This window comes from Scyliorhinus torazame, chromosome 6, assembly GCF_047496885.1.
Source record: "Scyliorhinus torazame isolate Kashiwa2021f chromosome 6, sScyTor2.1, whole genome shotgun sequence".
NCBI classification, from domain to species: Eukaryota; Metazoa; Chordata; class Chondrichthyes; order Carcharhiniformes; family Scyliorhinidae; genus Scyliorhinus; species Scyliorhinus torazame.
Window position 1 is genome coordinate 294,920,167 of NC_092712.1, and position 19,144 is coordinate 294,939,310.

At 48.3% G+C, this 19,144-nt stretch overlaps 1 protein-coding gene across 9 annotated transcripts in view; it reads left to right on the forward strand.

Annotated features, from left to right (window-relative positions):
• The window catches only part of plekhg4b (pleckstrin homology domain containing, family G (with RhoGef domain) member 4B), a 455,924-nt gene that overhangs the window by 314,811 nt on the left and 121,969 nt on the right, over positions 1-19,144 (forward strand). For 8 of the 9 annotated variants that reach the window (XM_072509880.1, XM_072509886.1, XM_072509884.1 and 5 more), the window contains 2 exons: positions 3,142-4,480; positions 16,769-16,978. In XM_072509880.1, the coding sequence (XP_072365981.1) occupies positions 3,142-4,480; positions 16,769-16,978 (1,549 nt within the window). The remainder of the gene's footprint in view (positions 1-3,141; positions 4,481-16,768; positions 16,979-19,144) is intronic. The other variant, XM_072509882.1, reaches the window with a different exon arrangement.

The window sequence follows — 19,144 nt, forward strand, 5'->3', positions numbered from 1 at the left end:
GCATGGACTAATCATGCATCATGGTGCTTGGGGGCTATTGAGTTTTACCTCTGTTCTGTATTGCTCTGTTAGTGCCAATGGGACTTGTTAGACGTCCCCAAAGCAAACGTTCCCCTGGAGTCTTCCCAGCCTCTGGCCTAACCAAATCCAACAAGTTGGCCATGGTCTTGTTGTAAAATACATGATATCATGACACTAGGAGTCAGCAGCATTACAGCAATGTAGAAGCAGCTTTAATGGATTTAGCTTTACACATATAAATAGGATCTTTACCTAGAGGTTAGCGCATGGATAAATGTTTTGTCATCTTCTTTCATAACTTATCCAACTGAGCCATATAGAGTCAGAAGATACCAGTGTGCAAGGCACTCAGTGTGCTGAGCTAGTTGGAATGATTGAGTGTGCTGCTGGAATTGACATTGACACCACTGCAGAGATTGGGGGGGATGACGGGCGGTCCTGGTTCCTGCTCCCTCCTCATTACTATCTGGCAACCTCTACCATTTGTGCCACTGTTTTTTGTTCTAAATTTAGATTATCCAATTATTTTTTTTTCCAATTAAGGAACAATTTAGCGTTGCCAATCCACCTAACCTACACATCTTTTGGGTTGTGGGGGTGAAACCCACGCAGACACGGGGAGAATGTGCAAACTCCACACGGACAGTGACCCACGGCCGGGATTTGAACCCGGGTCCTCAGCGGTATAGCCCCAGTGCTAACCACTGTGCCACCCTGCTGCTCTAATTCCTCAGTTTTTAATGGGGTGAATTGGAAAGTGGCTTAAACGTGATTCTTTAAACGGGCATCCCAGAGATTCCGAGCTTACACATGAACAATAAGTTGAAGTATATGGGATGGGGAGGTGTTTGTGGAAAGTAGAGAAGATAGACAACTGTGAACTGTGAAAATGCAAAGAGCCAACCATCAACTACCGAGTTGGGGAGGGGAACAAATTGTTAGAGCCCAGCCACACAGGGCTGCTGATCCCCTGGGGGACCCCACGAAGTGACGGTCCACCTGCTCCCCGTTTGTGGAAACCAGTACTTACCTGCGCTCGCTCGGGGTCTCCGAGGCGGGGGGGATCCCTCACCTTGGGTAACTCCATCAGTTTACTTTAATGTGCAGGTGAGCCAGATCGCGACATCTCGCGAGATTCCTTTAGATCTTGCGGGGTGCGGCAAGCTGGGTAAATAGAGGCCTCTCGTGAGATTTACCGGCCGCGTTGCACCACGGTCCAAGCGCGGCTGTTAGATTTCACCCCGAATAGTTTAAGATAATACAGTTAACGGGTGTTGGATATTGATTAGCTCATTATACTCAGATGTGTATATAAAGACGTGTCAGCCAGCACTGAGGGAGATTGTGTTCGTGTGGAGATGCTCTGCAATAAACAGTCCCTATCAAAGCATCAATAAAAAGTGACTTTTTCACAATCGGTCTTGGGAGTCTCTCTAACAAATGGGTGGTAAATAAAAAGTAGAAAAGGTGTTTCATTACACGTCATATTTTCTTGAGAAGGGATGTTTATCTTCATAAACTGATAGAATTACACATTTGACACAATTTATGGCGCATCAACATTTCTGGAAAATGTTTGTGTTCTTTCTCGGCAGTGCTTCATGAACAACGTCTCTTTGAGAAATCCTGCATTTGCTTCTTCGTTTTTCAGGTTAGCAGTTTCTCAAACTTCCCCTTTAATGGTCACCTGAACATGCACAATTAGCCGAGCAAGCAGGTGCCTTCCTTTCCAGAATTTTCCGCTGCTGCTTTGGAGATGGCCTGTAGGAGGTGCATGCGGTGACCTGGATTTCTCTCTGTCCCCGTGGACATGAAGCAAACTAGGCGCTGTGAGCACCATGGTACACCTGGCTAAACGCGCTCGTCACGTGACTTTGTTGCCATTCGGTTAGATTGCACACCAAATCTCTAGGAATGGGAATTAAAGCGTTGGGGCGGGATTTTCCAGTCATACCCGCCTCAAGACCGGAAATTACTCCCAAGGTCAAAGAACCTTTAAACAGTCTGTTCAATTTTTCCTCCCGCCCGTGACGATTTCAGCAGTGGGCGGGACCAGAGAATATATCCCACAATCTTCTATCCCTGAGAGGGGCACAATCAGGAGTGAAACCCTACCTAGTTTACCCCTCACCGGAGGGATGCTAAGGCCAATTGAAGCAATCCCACTGCCAGTCCAGCTGTGATTAAGTAACCGCGCGTGCGCCAGGGATTGAACTGGGATTTCCCTTCTCTATGTGACTCAGTTCCACTTTGATTGAATGCATTCCCTCACTCAGCCCCCCCCAAATCAATGGAGGAAACCTGATGTTGCAACCGTTAGATTAAGAAAACGCATGCTTCTATTCGTGTGATGTTGAGAAATCGGGAGAGCGGGCTGTGAAGATAGAAATCAGGAAAGCTGGTTGTGAAGATAATCAATAGATTGAAAAAATCGCTTGACAATAAATTTTTAAGTGACTAAATTGAGCAAATTAATGAAAACCAAGCAGTGATGTTCTTTCATTTAACCAATACGTATTGATTTTGATTAGTGACAGTCAATTCTTGGGGCGGCACACTGGCGCGGCGATTAGCTCTGCTACCTATGGCGCTGAGGACCTGGGTTCGATCCCGGCCCCTGGTCACTGTCCGTGTGGAGTTTGCACATTCTCCCTGTGCCTGTGTGGGTTTCACCCCCACAACCCAAAGATGTGCAGGTTAGGAGGATTGGCCACGTTCAATTGTCCCTTAATTGTAAAGAAAATAATTGCGTACTCTGGATTCATTTTTAAAAAATTAGTCAATTCTTACTTCCTGATGAATCAAAGTGTGTTAATAAATGATGAACATTAATCCTTGTCAGTGCTGAGCGAGCTGAGGCGGCACGAACAACAACTTGCATTTGTTTTGCACCGAACATATAAGGTGGACAAGCAACCAAAAAACGGAGACATTGGGAGGGTTGACTTGCAACGTTTTCAAAGTAGTAGGTTATAAAGTAGCGAGTTATAAAGTAGGAGGCATTTTGGGAAAAGACTTTTGTCCAGGGGGCAGCTGAAAGCATGGCGGTGGAAAGCTAGTCCGTTATCTTGCTCCTTGAGCAGAATTGCATGTTAACATTCTCTTTCTTTTTACTTGCAGGCGAAGTACACAGGGCTCATTTTCCGTCATGAAGGCTGGCCTCTCTGTGTCCACGAGAAAGTGGTGGTGCAGTTAGCATCTCTGCACAGAGTTCCCCTCAAGGCTGGGGATTTTTATATACAGATCGTACCACAGGGGAATCAGTCCGCAAAATTGGTGCTAAAATGCCTTTCCGGAAATGGGCAGTCCTTAGAAGAGGTTCCTGTCCCCGAGTGCATCTACCCGAATGTCTTCACCATGGAATTTCTAGAAAATGTGAACCGTGAGAGGAATTGTTCACTGCACAGCTGCCTTCTAACGAGTGGCACTAATATCCTCAGAGTGCACTGGAAGAACGTAATTAACCCTGCATTTGTTAACAAGCCAAAAACCACGCTGACCCATTCCTACTACAGTACAGCTCACCATGACCAGTTGATAGACACCAGTGTCACCACGGAAAAGATGCCTCAAATGACAGAAAACAGCAACTCGCCAGACCATTGCGTGCCCGATGACGCAATGGTGCCATCTGAGAAATCAGCAATTCTGGAAGATAAAATGGGCTGCGGGACTCATTTATCGGGGAGCAGTCCATCTTTTGAAAGCGATGTCAAACAGGAGCATTCCAGAGATTCCAGCGAAGGAGATAGTTTGTTGTCTCCACATAATTCTAACGACACTGAAGTGTCTCCTTTACCAAATTTAGTTCGACCTGGTTTTGCAGAGACGCCAACAGTTAATGATGAAATTCTGGTGGTTCCCATGACTGGGAACAGGATCAATACCAAAGTTTTAACATTTGCCACAGACTTGAGCAGTCCATGCCAACGGAGAAAGAATCATCAGGATTCCATGTGTTTTGAAAGAAGGCGCCTGTTCAGAAAATCATACATGGAGGCTTTACAGAACCCAATGCAGCTTGGACTCAGTTCTGAGGAGTGTATCATTGAGGAAACCGCAGAGCATAAAACTGTAGTGACCAGTAATGGAAAGTTAAGGCCATGTACAAACAGAGTTGGTGAAAAGCTGAACCGTAAGCATAACCTGCACAGTGACCGGTCCAAAACGAAAGGAAGGAATGAAGACGTCCGAAGCGGTCAGCACTGCCAAGACCCAAATGGGCCTGTGATGGTGGCAGATGATTCTTCTGCCACTGACAGCAGAACCTGTCGTAGGAGGTCCAAGTCTTTGGATATGGCCTACAAGAACCTTCAGGGCAAAACAGGAAGGACAAGATCCTCTTCCGGTGATTCCTCAAGAAATCAAAAGAAAGTATTGAACGGACAATTAGCGGAACCAGGGAAATCGCAGCCAGATGGGTGTTTGGCCAATACTGAAAGCAGGTCCACGACTCCAGGTAAATCCTGCGGCCGCGTTTTTCTTGCGTGAAGTGTTGCAGGTGTGAACAGAAACATTGGGGAGGCTACCTGAAGTCTTTAGACTTTTTGGCAAGACCGGAAACTCCCAGCTGTGGGTGAGGCCAGATAAATCCAGCCCTGCATTTAAAATCAGCTATTTGAATTTGCAAATTTAAATCACTATCGAACCTTAAAATATCATCAAGAGACTAAAACACATGGTTACATTGAATTTCTTTATAGCCGGAAGTGAATTCGAGCAACAGCTGCTCTAAAGAAATTCTGAGATAGTTTACACATCAAAGTTTGGCTCAGCAATGTCCAGATATGTTGGATTAGAAGGTCATTCTTGTTTCATAGCTTTAAATGAATTGTAGAAATCTTTCTTTTATATCCCGCCCCATTGTGTAGATTGCAGGTTTTTGCTGAGTTAACTGACTCTCGGGATCAGAGTCACATTTGAGGGGATTGTAAGGCAAGGCAGAAATGGAACTGGTCGCATTGGGCTGGACCTTCCTGGTCAGGTCACGATCCCAATGTCGATGTCAATTCCGGAGCAAGAACCCCGGAGTATCTGTGGTGGGATGACAAAAGCAATCTTCCTTAAGGTGACCAATTGAAAAGCTGTCCCCAGGAGTTGGGTCCAATTAAGGATGGCGGTAGGATCAGGCAATCAGGAGGCCTAATAGGAGGGCCCATCATGTATGGAGGCAGCTCCACTGGGAGAGGTGGGTGCTGCTGAGGCAGGTAGCACAGCGCAAGAAGTAATCAACAATTGAACATTAGATTTCAAAGGGGCACAGCAGCCAGGACTACCAATGTGGAGGGGACCCCTCTCCACAGGTATGGTGTTGGCCGTGGTGCCATCTATTTTGTCTTGGTGGTGCCTTTATTGAGGCTCTGGTGGCACTCCCCAACTTACCACCTGGAGACGGCCTTTAAGGAGTTGTCTGCCTCCACACATGGTGGGGTGTAAATCCAATGGCAGGGTCACTCCCATCACCATCAGGAAGTGACCCCTAATTGGGCCACTAATTGGGCATAATTATCTGCCTGCATTGTTGGAGCTGATTGTCAAATTTCTTCCCCCACCTGTGATATGGGACGTCCCCCAAAGGTGGGAATGTTTCAGGGAGCTGTCCTAATGCAACTCACTCCGATTATCCCATCCTTCTCTCTTCCCTCCACCATTCTCAACCCCCCCCCCCCCCCCCCCCCCCCTCCCCTCCAGTGTCTCACCTTGTCTCCGCAGGGAAAATTCAGACCCCTGTCTCTGGGATGGGAGATAAAGTAAAACAAATGGAACGAGGCTTCCCACACAAGATGACGATGCAGTGATCATTGCTAGAATAGTGTATGGGTATGATAATCCCTCCCAAGGTTAAATAGCAAAGCCTACGAACAGAACATGAGGTAACCCATTTCTCCCTGTGCATTACATCCAGCAGACCTGGAACAAGCACTCCTTTTGAACATGGATCGGTTCTTGGCCGAAGCAGGGGAGAGGGAAATTGCAAGATTGATTTGAGAAGATGGTGGCCCCTCAACTTATATTAGAAACAAGTTCCCCACTGGAAATCCAATATTTATGGACTAGAAATCCCATCTTCCCTTCCCGAGATTCAAATCCCTCACCTTCTGCCATGGGCATGTTACCACGAAGCTAAGCAAGTTAGAGAGGAGAAATTTCAGCTGAGATTCTTGGTTCTAATTACAGACCAGCAACCTCTGCTGCATACATGTATGGTGAGACCCAAGAAGATCAATGGAAACGGTGACGTATTTTCTGCCGGAAGAATAGGCCACAGTGTGGTTTAGAGCACAAAGGTCCCGATCTGGACGACCAGCTTTTAAGAGACGATTCTATCAGCCCTGGCTGATGGGCCTCCACTATGTGTGGAAGATCACGTATTCCATGTGCCCACCCCCCCCCACAGGGAAATCAATCGGGTTGTCCCATTGGGGGTTATTACGGGTATCTCTCTGTGTTATAGAGTGACACGTAGTTATGTATCTTGAGGGACGCCACTCCACATCAAGCAGAGGACAAGGCGGAGGCTCCCGCAGATCCACAAATTGCGGCTTTTTTCGGGGGGTTTCCCAGCAGCGAACCGTTGATGGCCTGGAAAGGAAGGTAGAGGTGCAGGAGAAAATGATTCAGGAGTTGGCGAGGGCCGCCTCAGACCTGAGCGACAGGATGGTAACTCAGGAAACTGAGGTGAAAAGGCTGGTAATGACCCAGGGGAGCCTAAGAGGGAAAGTGGAAGACCAGGCAAATAGGTCCAGACGGCAGAATGTAAAAATAGTGGGTTTGCCAAGGGGATGGAGGGCAGAGACCCAATAGGCTTTGTCACCCAAATGCTGGGCAAGCTAGTGGGGAGGGAGAAATTTCAAAACCCTCCAGAAATCGACAGGATGCACAAGTCACTCCGACCCAGGCCCAAAGCCAGGGAGCAGCCCAGAGTAATTATCGTGAAGCTGCACAGGTTCCAAGACAGGGAAAAAAATCCTAAAGTGGGCCCGACAGGCAAAATCGAGCATGTGGGAAGGGAAGATCACAAGGGTGGACCAGGACATTGGGGTGGACCTGGCCAAAAGAAGGGCTGAATTCAACATGGCCAAATCAGCACTGCACAAAAGTAATGTGAAATTTGGGATGTTATACCCGGCCAAACTCTAGGTAACATTCGAGGGGAAGTAGCTGTTTTTTAACACCCCAGCAGCAGCGGAGGAGTTCGTTAGAGCGAACAAACTGGGGGAGGGACAGCCGCAACGGCCATCATGAAAGCGACGGCGATGGAAAAGAAAGGAAGAATCAGAACAAAGAGCAGCGGGCAGACCGCAAACAGAGACAATAAGATCACGAACTGTACTCACGTGTTTGGTGTGCTGCGCGGGACTGTGCTGATTCGTCCCCAGGCTCATTCCATCTCTCAATGCAATGGGAGGGAGCGGAGCAAGGTGAACGAGGGTGAGAAAGGCGGACAGGAGGGTGAGACAAGTGCAAACAAAATGAAGGTAAAACAGGACCAGAGCAGGGCAAGTACTGGGAGGGGGGCCACTGTGCTAGTGAGGATGGCCAACACGGGAGGGCAGGAAGAAAGGAGGGCCGCATAGCGCCTCTCAGGGGAGAGGGAGCGCCTGGCACAAAGAGGGGGGTGGGGGACTGGGCAGAAGGGGGGGAAGAAGACAGTGGGGGGAAAGAGGGACAGGGACTATGGGGGGGGGGGAGAGGAGTCGGAGGGAGAGCGCAGAACAGAAGAGAAACAAAGAGAAGGGTGAGATAGATGAGCAGCACGAACACAGGCCTCGGCGGGCATGGAGCAGGGCGAAGAACCAAGATGGCGCCACAAACAGCCACTCGGGAGGGCTGCAGGGCGGAGGGAGACCCTGGAGTGCAGGGGCGCATCCACGTTGTGTACACACAACTGGCGGCCATGTTGGGTGCCCCCTGAACAAAAGGAAACCCCGGAGCCCTGGGGCCCGGCCTCATGGCGAGAGCGGCGACTGTGGCCATTTGGGACAGCCCCCTAATGAAGGGAAATCCTGGAGTGCAGGGGCGCGTCTACCAGGTAAGTATGGGTGATCCCGCAGGACCAGGGGGGTCAAAAACCCTCCCATCAGGATTGTTACCTGGAATGTAAGGGGACTCAACGGCCCGGTGAAAAGATCCAGAGTCTTCACCCACCTAAGCAGCCTAAAAGCAGACGTAATCTACCTACAATAGACGCACCTGAGGGAGAAGGACCAACTGCTGGTAGGAAAGGGCTGGTGGGACAGACATACCACTCATGCTACGGGACGAGGGCTATGGGGGTGGCAATATTAATTAGCAAGAGGACGAGGTTTACGGAAAACAAGACAGTTATGGACCCAGGGGGACGGTACGTCATGGTCAGTGGTGTCCTGGAAGGGGCACCGGTCGTACTGGCAAATGTGTACGCTCCCAACTGGGATGACACAGAATTCATAATGAAGGCCATGGCAGAAATCCCCGACCTTGAAACACACCGACTGATCATGGGGGGGGCGACTTCAACTGTGTACAGGACCCACTGACCGACCGAGCAGGGAAAAAGACTGGCATGGCTAGGGAACTAGGAGCATTTATGGAGCAGATGGGGGCGATGGACCCATGGAGGTTCCTGCACCCAGGAGAGAAGGAATTTTCATACTTCTCAAAAGTACACAAGGTATACACCCGTATCGAATTCTTTGCAGTTGGGAAATCGGTGCTTCCAGGGATCACGGGCATGGAGTACTCCGCAATCGTTATCGCTGACCACGCTCCCACTATATGGATGTGAGGTTGGAGACAGGCCGGGCCCAGCGCCCCACGTGGAGGCTGGACACGGACCTCCTGGCCGACAAGGCCTTCTGTCAAAAAACATCGCGGGCCATGGGCGACTATGTTAGTAACAACCAAAACGGGGCGGTCTCACCCTCCACATTCTGGGAGGCATTGAAGGCTGTGGTTAGAGGAGAGATCATAGCCTACAAGGCAAGCAGAGATCGGGAAGAGAGGGTGGCCAGGCAACAGCTGGTGGACTCCATCCTGGAAGTCGACAGAAAATACTCCGAGGCCCCGACCTAGGGCTGCTGGCGGAGAGAAAAAAGCTGCAAATGGACTTTAACCTGCTATCCACTAGGAAAGCAGTGTACCAACTCCGTCAGACACGGGGGACCTTCTACGAACATGGAGACAAGGCTGGCCGCCTATTGGCTCACCAGCGGACTATTACAAATAATTTGCACCAGTCCTGGCCCCACACTTAAGGGACATGTTCGCACACTCACTGGCAAGGGTCACCCTGCCCCCCACGCTAGCGCAGGCCACAATTTCACTGATACCCAAAAAAGATAAAGACCTGACGGAATGTGGATCATACAGACCCATTTCACTGCTGAACGTGGATGCGAAAATACTCGCAAAGGTCCTGGCCAAAAGGCTGGAGGGCAGTGTACCAGAGGTGGTCGCAGAGGATCAAACGGGCTTTGTCAAGGGTCGGCATCTCACAGCGAACATCAGGCGGCTGCTGAACGTAATAATGACCCCCTCTGGGGAGAGAAGACGAGGGGTGATCGTATCCCTGGACGCAGAAAAGGCCTTCGACAGAGTCGAATGGAAATACCTCCTCGAGGTACTGGAACGGTTTGGGCTAGGAACGGGGTTCACTGCCTTGGTGAGGCTCCTGTACAACGCTCCCAAAGCGAGCGTTCGAACTAACACCACCGGCTCTGAATACTTTCAGCTGCAGAGAGGAACAAGACAGGGCTGCCCCCTGCCCCACTCTTGTTCGTGCTAGCGATCGAACCCCTGGCGATAGCCCTGCGGGATGCGAAAAGCTGGAAGGGAATCCGGAGTGGAGACAGAGAGCACAGTCTCACTCTATGCAGATGACCTGCTCCTCTATGTCTCAAAGCCACAGGAGGGACTGAAGGCAATACTACAAATACTGAAAGAGTTTGGAACCTTCTCGGGCTACAAACGTAACCTGGGCAAAAGCGAGACACCTCCAAATAAAACATTCCTCCGCAAAGAGACGGTAGGGTACCCCGGTGTTATTGGCCAGGGTTTAGAGAACTCCAAAGTGTATCATGGAGTTCACCTTACCCGCGACTTTTAATAGATTGTGGTATGGGGAGCACATGGCCCACTCTACAGGTGTGGTACGGCAGAAATGGAAAAGTCATTTTTAAAGCAAAACAATGTTTATTCTATGAACTCAAGTTAACCTTTTTGAAACATACAGTGAACACCTTAACAATCATCAATTCAAATACAACCCCCAAAGACTACAACACTAAGTAATCCTTGAAGCTTTCCTTTTAACATCCATATGACTTAAAACACCTTTTACCAGAAGCCCATCAGGTTAAAGTCACTACTGTTATTAGATTTAAATCACCAGGATCGATTTACAGTCTTTAGATTACAGAGAGAGATTCATCCACCTTCTGGCTGTGGCTGCAGCTATCCAGCTCTGAAAATGAAACTAAAACACACCCTGCAGCAAACAGCCTAAAACAAAAGTAAAAAAAAGCTGACAGACAGCCCAGCTCCACCCACTCTCTGACATCACTGCAGTAGTCATCACACATTTCTTAAAGGTACTCTCACTACAGATATTTATATACACACCAATTTATAAATACCCATTTCTTAAAGGTACTCTCACATGACACCGGGGCCCCAGAAACCACACTACTAGATGACCCGATAGGCATAAGCAATATGTGGGAAAATATACGGACAGCTACTGGACAGAGCCCGGACTCCACTGGACAAGACCAGACAAAAATGGGAGGACGAACTAGGGACAGAGGTAGGATGGGGACTCTGGAGTGAAGCACTAAGCAGGGTGAACTCCACCTCCTCCTGCGCAAGGCTAAGCCTAATGCAGCTCAAAGTGGTCCACAGAGCGCACCTGACCAGAACCCGAATGAGCAGGTTCTTCCCGGAGGTGGAGGACAAATGTGAGCGGTGCCAGAGGGGCCCGGCCAACCACACCCACATGTTTTGGGCTTGCCCCAAGCTTGCTGGGTTCTGGACAGCCTTCTCCGAGGCAATGTCCAGGGTTGTGGGGGTAAGGGTGAAGCCATGCCCAATACTGGCAATCTTCGGGGTATCGGAGCAGCCAGAGTTACACATGGGGAAGGGGGCCAACGCCCTCGCTTTCGCTTCCCTGATCGCACGCCGGAGAATCCTGCTCGGCTGGCGATCGGCAGCACCACCCACAGCTGCAGACTGGCTCGCTGACCTTTCAGAATTTCTCCACCTGGAGAAGATTAAGTACGCCACCCGAGGGTCAGAGGAAGGCTTCCTGGATACTGGGGGGCAGTTTGTCGGTCTGTTCCAAAACCTGTTCGAGGCCAACAACGAGGAGTAACCTAATAAGATTTTTTTTGAAAAACACCAAGATAGATGATGTACCAAAAGACCAGGGGAGGGGGGGAGGGGGGGAGCGGAAGGAAAGTGGGGAAACCATGAGAGATATGGGGGGGGGGGGGGGCTCATCCCCCCTTTTTTCTTTCTTTTTTTCTCCACTCTGTCCGGAAAATAAAAGCAAAGCACAGCCAAAGCCGGCGGGGTGGGGGGGGGGGGGGGGGGCAGGGCAACAGGGGAGGGTGAGGAACCATAGACCGATCCAGAGGGCAACGAAATGCACATAGGGTCAGTTAAACGAAGACAAACTAAACCTCTCTGTATAATAAAGGAAATTAACACGGGCGAGAAAAATGTGATGTGTATATATACAACTGCTTATAAATATGGGAAATGCCAATAAAATGATTTATTTTAAAAAAAGAACAGAATTTGGTGGTAGGAATTCCTGCATTAGTAACCTTTGAATGTAAATAAAAGGTTCCCTTTGTAACTATGTACACCATTGTAAATAAGGATACGTGATTATGAAAACTATGGTCACAGATGTGGGGACAACCTGTGAAATATATGTTGTTGATGTGCTTGTTGTTCTTCTGTTTTTTAAATTTATGTTTTATGTAAATTTTGATATTGTGTTAAAATTACAATAAAAATACTTTAAAAAAAAAAGCATAGGACAAGACAAGGAAGCAGGCCTCTATGAAGTACCACAACTGGTCCGGGGATTGAACCCGCGCTGTTGGCATTATTTTGCAGCGTGCTCAAACTATTGAGACAACTGTGCTAACTGACCCCCATACATGTAGAGTGGATAAGGAAAGGCTTTACTTTGACAGTGATAAACCCCATAGTCAATTGATCTGCTGTCTAGGCTCAGAATGTCTTTAGAGGCCTGGTACCAGAGAGTGACTAAAACTTGTGCAACTGCACCTAACAAGGAGCCAGCAATTTCAAGAGAGGAAGGGGATAGAATTGTCAGATTAAAAAAACCAGAACAATGTGCCATTTCACAGACAGCCCAATTGTGCTGCCACAGATTATCTGATGCCTCTCTTGAATAAGCTAAGCATTGGAGGTTTTCACCTGTCAGAACCACTTTAATCTGTTGTCACTCTGATGCAGAAAAAAAAGCCTTAAATTGCTGGAAAGATCTGCAGATGTGTGGTTAAATGGTTGATGAGCGTAAAAAGGGTGCTGACCTTTTATCTTTAAAACCTGAGAGAAATGTCTAATTGTAAAGAAACAATGGTTGGTCCACATTAACCTCTGACACTGTCCAACCGACTCTGCTCAATACTTTTGATGTAATTATATAAAAGGTCAAAGTAACATGGAAGAATGTTTTATTCTGCCTGTTATTCTCTGCAAGGAAAACTGACATTTTTGTAAAGCTATGTTGCGTTCTTACATAGAATTATGAGATTCACAGCACGGAAGCAGAACATATAGCCCAATTATGCTGGCATTAATGCTCTAATGAGACCATAAGACATAGGTGCAGAATTAGGCCACTCGGCCCATCGAGTCTGCTCCGCCATTCAATCATGGCTGATCGTTTCTCATCCCCATTCTCCTGCCTTCTCCCCATAATTCCTGATCCCCTTATTAATCAAGAAGCCTCTTTGCACCATAACTTCATATAGCCCTATCTGTGTGCCTTTTATTCCTTTCTCTATCATGTTTCCTCTTAAATGCATCGAGGCACCTCACCCATTCCTTGTGATAGTGAGTTCCACACTCTCACATGTCTGTGAATAAAGACGTTCTCCTGAATTCCTGAATCAATTTATTATTGACTCCCTTAGATTGGCCCTAGTTTGGAACTCTCACTACTCCTGATAACATCATCATTATGTCTACCCTAATTAACCTTTTTTATAAACAAGAAGGTCTCTATCAGGTGACCACCCTCTGAGTTCTGTTTTCAAGAAAAGAAGCCCTGGCCAGTTCTGCCTTTCCTGATACAGGGTGCGATTCAGCGGACTTAAAACCATGTCCGCTATCGGGTGTATTTGGCGGGGCCAGCGAGAAACACCCCGCTATTCAATGGCACTTTGCTGTTTTTCTTGGTCTTGTGGTGCTTCTCCTTGCCCAGGACGCACTTAAAGTGATTACCTGCTGGCAAGCTGATCTCAGATCGGGGCGCCATTTTGATCTGCAGCCCTGATCTTCTCCTCTCCACACCCCCCTACCCCCACCGTTTTCAGGTCCACTCCTGCTCTATCGACTCTCCCCTTACTCCCTATAACCTCGATGAGGCCCCTGGGAAACACAGCCCCCCCCCCCCCCCCCGACCTCACTGCCCCTTACCCCCCCTTTAATTGGGATGGACCCCCCCCCCCAGCCCGAACCCTGGCAGTGCCAACCTAGCACCCGAGCACCTTTGCACAGCCAGCCTGGCATGCGGGCAGTGTTCCTAGAACCCTGGCAGTGCCACCCATGTACTGTGTCAGTGCCAGGATGCCCAAGTGCTGGGGAAGTGGCAGGGTTTCACCCTGCCCTGTCCGCGACCACCCTGGGTTCTCCAATGGCCTGTGAGCCTGTTCATATTTGTGTGGACCAGTAATAAACGGCGCCCTGGGGAGGTCCCTCAGGCATGGCCGTTGAGTCCCACGCGCCAGGTGGATCCGATATCCGGGCATTTAAATGAACCATTACAGGCTTATTTAAACATGCAGCCCCGGATCCCACCCTTGCTTGGCGTGATCCAGATCATGCCGGGTGGAGCCAGGCGGCTGACTCGCCATCAGCCCAGAGCCCGATTTGGGGCTCACGCGCGATTCACCGGTACTCCCAGATCTGCACTGGGTGTAACGGGGTCGCTGAATCACGCCCACAATCTGTCTGTCATCCTTTACTTATCATCTTTGTCGTGCATTTTCTCCAATGCCCCTACATCCATTTTAGAGGTCATACTGTGCACAGCGTGCTAAGAATAGTCTAACCAATGCAGGAATCTGATGCACAAACCACCACACCCCTGCACCCAGGAAGCAGATTGTTCAAGGGGCATAATATCGATGAGAAGGTGGGTTTCTGTGCCTGTCACCTATCTACCTCCACTGGGGTTTTACGAGAGGTGGAGTAGGTGTTGGGTGGCTCGCTTGGCCTTCGGTCTGTTGAAGCCCTCAACTCGCCACTTAAGGGTCTCTTCCCACCCCTGTTGGTATTTTACCAGCAGCAGGGTGTGCCCATAGTGTCTGGAGGCTGCCAACTAAACCCTGATGGCTTCATTGTTTGCCCAGGGGATGTGGGGGGTGTGGGGGGGAGGGGGGGGGGGGGAGTGGGGTTCCTGTTCAGGTATCCTAAGCCCAAGGGAGGGCCCAGGCCCCAGCAGCAAGAGCCACACCTGCTTCTTTCCCTGTCCCCAGATTCCATGGCTTACGGATTGACCCCAACAAAACATACGGCTTACTGGTAATATCACTGGACTAGCAATCCAGAAACCTAGTCTAATGCTTTGGGGGACATGGATTCAAACTGCACTAAGACAATTATTAAAAATCTGGAATTAAAAGCTAGTCTTGGTAATAATGACTATGAAATGATTGTCGTAAACATCCATCTCTTTCACTAGATACCTGCTGACCTTACCTGGCCTGGCCTACTTGTGACTTAGTTGTACCAAATCACTCTAAATGAATGAAACTGGATGGGCCACCCAGCATTAACCTCGGCACTGGAAACAATAATGGCACAGGACACCCAGCCCTGTAGATCCTGCAAAGTCCTCCTTACTAACATATGGAGGCTAGTGCCAATATCTCACAGAAGAGGAATTATATCACTGTCCTGCGCAGACAATATTTAATAAATTGTCGATAAAGGCATTCATGGGGATTGACAGATGAGCAGACATTTACAATCTAGAGTACTGCCTCTTCATGAAGGAGGTCAATTGAGAACACTGTTTACATAGGAAAACATTAAAGTTAGCTCCCGCGTGATAGCTACCTATGAAGTGGATCCACTTTAAGCCAGCACAAACTTGGCATGAGATTGGAATTGCTCAATGTAGGTCAGATTTCAGTTCATTCTGGATTCAGTCTCTCTTCCAAGCATCAATGTAAATGAGGCTTTACGGGAAATGCTATCCTTCCCTGCACTATGCCGCTCTGGCATGTTGGAGGCATGGTATAACCTGACACATTAATATGGCCTACAAGTATGATAGCAACAACTAAGGCTTGCATTTATATAGCACCTTTAACATGCCAAAGCACAGGAACATGATTGGATAAAATTTGGCACTGAGCCACACACTAGGACAGTTGCTCAAAAGCTTGGTCAAAATGCAAGGTGTTAAGGGGCATCTTAACGGAGAGTGCGAGGTAGAGAACTTTAGTGAAGCGATTCCAGAATGGAGGGTTGTGGCAGCTGAAGGTATGGTCACCAGTGTCGGCGGAATGATAATTGGGGATGTACGAGGGGCCAGAGGAGCACTGATATCGTGAATGTTCGTGGGGCTGGAGGAGGTTACACCTGTTGCTGAGGGGTGATGCCATAGAGAAACTTGAAAACATGGATGAGAATTTTAAAATTGAGACGCTGCTGATGTTGGGCGTCACTGTAAGTTAGCGGGTGCAGGGGGCAGCATGGTGGCGCAGTGGGTTAGCCCTGCTGCCTCACGGCGCCGAAGTCCCAGGTTCGATCCCGGCTCTGGGTCACTGTCCGTGTGGAGTTTGCACATTCCCCCCATGTTTGCGTGGGTTTCGCCCCCACAACCCAAAAATGTGCAGGGTAGGTGGATTGGTCTCGATAAATTGCCCTTTAATTGGAAAAAATGAATTGGGTACTCTTAATTTATTTTTAAAAAGTTAGCGAGCGCAGCTAGGAAAGACGTGTAATAGGACTTAGTGTGGCCAGTGCAGCTTTGGATGAGCTCAAGACCAGAATAGATGCTTTTTAGAATGGATAAAGAAATGGCCTTTTGAACATTACTGATCCGAATTACATCTGGGCTCCATGTTTCAGAAACAAAACACCAGCAGGGTTAAATAGCAAAGACCAAACTAGTATCTCATTTTACTGTGCGTGACGCTTATTTGGAAGAGTGTTTATATTTCACACGAATTTAACAAAACAGCAACATGTCTTTTTTTTAATCTCTCATCGCCTTCGAAAATGCTTTGCAGATATGTTGTGTTGCCAAGGGTCACAAGCGTGGGCAGGGAAAGCAGAGATCCTATGTAGAGAAATGAGAACCTTCACATCTTGGGCACTGTGCCCAGTGGCTTATCAGCGTTCATGTTTTAGGATCTCAGCTTCACACAAAAATACCAGGAAAAATTGTTCTGCAAATTGCTCGCGCTTTATTTTGGTAGAGTTGTGAGTCATTTATTGGTGGAGCTTCTTAGAGCATTGTGACATTTATTTAATGAGACTGATTTGCTTTTAGCAGGTTCCTCCCAGAGCTGTGCAGCTGAGATGCAGAGGAGGAGCAGCTGCCAAGCAGTTTTAAGCCATACGTGGGAAGCCGCAGAGATTCCTCCTTGCCCTCAAGCCTCACTGCAGGCCCAGGGCGCGACCCAAGCCTGCAGCAGCCTCCCTGCTACGGCCTCAGAGGTCAACGTAGACTTGCTGCAATCGGGAGTCGCCCAGTTACCAGGTTGGTGTGTTCACTAGCAGAAAATGGCTTCAGACAAAAGGAAAGAGATTTAGCGGGGGGGTGGGGGGGGTTGGGGTGGGGGGAGGTGGGGGAAGAAAGGGCCAGGCAAAATTAAAGCAAATGCTTTGGTGGTTTTAACTCCATTATCAGTTAATTAAGTTCTTGGCCAACACATCAGTGGGGAACCTTGAAAATATAATGTCGATCATTCAGGATAAGTGAAAAGAGATACTACATAACTTAGAAATATGGTACAAATGCCCGATTAGGCCCAATTGCAGCACTGCTGGAGAACTAAGTCTTATCCATCAGGAAATGTTATAACTTAATTCCTGTCCTGGGTTAGGAAGGGGAAAAATCGGCATTAGTTCCCACTCTGGATTACTATTTGGGCATCTAGAATCATAGGGTTGAGTTTAAACTCCAACAAGAGGGCGGCAGCCATGTCAGGATGCAAAAGATCTGGAGCAGGAACTGAACTCACCCCGAACCTGCACATCTTCGGTTTTAGTCATAGAATCATAGAATTTACAGTGCAGAAGGAGGCCATTTGGCCCATCAAGTCTGCAGCGGCCATTGGAAAGAGCACTCTATTTAAGCCCGCATCACCCTATCCCCGAACCCAGTAATCCCACCTACACTTTTTCTGGACACTAAGGGCAATTTAGCATGGCCAATCCACTTAACCTGCACATCTTTGGAGCTGGAACGAGGGGTGGGTGGCCAATCTATTTGAGAGATGTGAATTGGTCATTTATAATGAAGATACGAGGCTTTATTCCAACAGTCTTTTGAGTAAACAGGCCACCTTTCCAGGCCTTGGGTAAACTCAGGTGTTGAATCCATGTGGTAAACACCCTTTCATCGCCGCTTGTGTATCAAGGGAAGCAGGAGTATTTTCTCCAGACCCGAAAAGCTGTCCAGTAAACCCCGCTCCCCCAGCTATCTGTCCACCTGTCCTCGCAATTGGAATCCCCTCCCTGACATCTCTCTCACTCCCCAACCAACCTACCCTCTCTTATGTAGTTTATCCTGAGCAGATGGCTTCTTTTCTGACGGGCCTGTCTGTGAGCCTTCTGGGTGGGTGAAATGTTCACTGAAAGAAATTCCAACGTCACAACACCACCACCCCCCCCCACTGCTTCGCATAGAGTGCTCGTCCAGGTTAAAATCCAGGCCACAGAGCACATGCAGTCAGCCCATCCTTCCTGCTGCTGGCTCTTTGACGAGAGTGATCCAATTTGCCTTACTCTCTCTTCTCCTTAACCTTAGGCTTGTAGGTTTTGTCTTTTCAAGTATTTAGCCAGATGCCTTTCAAAAGCTATTATTGAACAGCTTCCACCTGTTGCATGAAAAAAAATGAGCAAATCTACTAATTTCCTCTCTTCATCCCCGCGAAAGAATGGGTGTCTGTGATGCACAATCAACGATCAATTGCACAAAGACGAGAGTTGAATACAACTGAGGCTTTATTACACTAAGATGTGTGGCCTCCTACGGCAGCTGCCGAAATGGCTGCTGTAAGGGGAGCACACATATTTATACTCCGCCTACTGGGCGGAGCCAGCAGGCAGGGAGTACCCCCGTACCTGTAGTACAGGAGCCTTACCACACATCTCCTAATATATACAACAGTGGTGATTACCACAGTCTGAACCCTAGATAAATAAGGATTGTGAAGCGCATTTAAATAGCCTGCTTTCAGCTCCAATATAAAGAGTGGCTATTCTGGTGAGATACTGAAGGAAGCTATCACTTGTAGTACATAAGAGCATAAGAAATAGGGGCAGGAGTAGGTCATACTGCCTCTTGAACCTCCTCCGCCATTCAATACGGACATATCTGATGTTCTGCTCCATTTCTACTTTCCTGCCAGCTCCCCCAAACCTCTTGATTCCCCAAGAAACTAAAAATCTGTCTATCTCAGTCTTAAATACAGTCAACGATGAACCAACCACAACCCTGTAGGGTAGAGAATTCCAAAGATTCACAAACCCTTGAGTGAAGCAGTTTCTCCTCATCTAAGTCGACCCACCCTGCGATTTTACCCTCTTGCTCTAGATTCCCGAGCCTGGGGTAACAGTCTCTCAGGGTTACCCTATCAAGCCTCTTGTAGTCTTGTATGTTTAAATGAAATCTCCTCTCATTTTTCGAAACTGCAGAGAT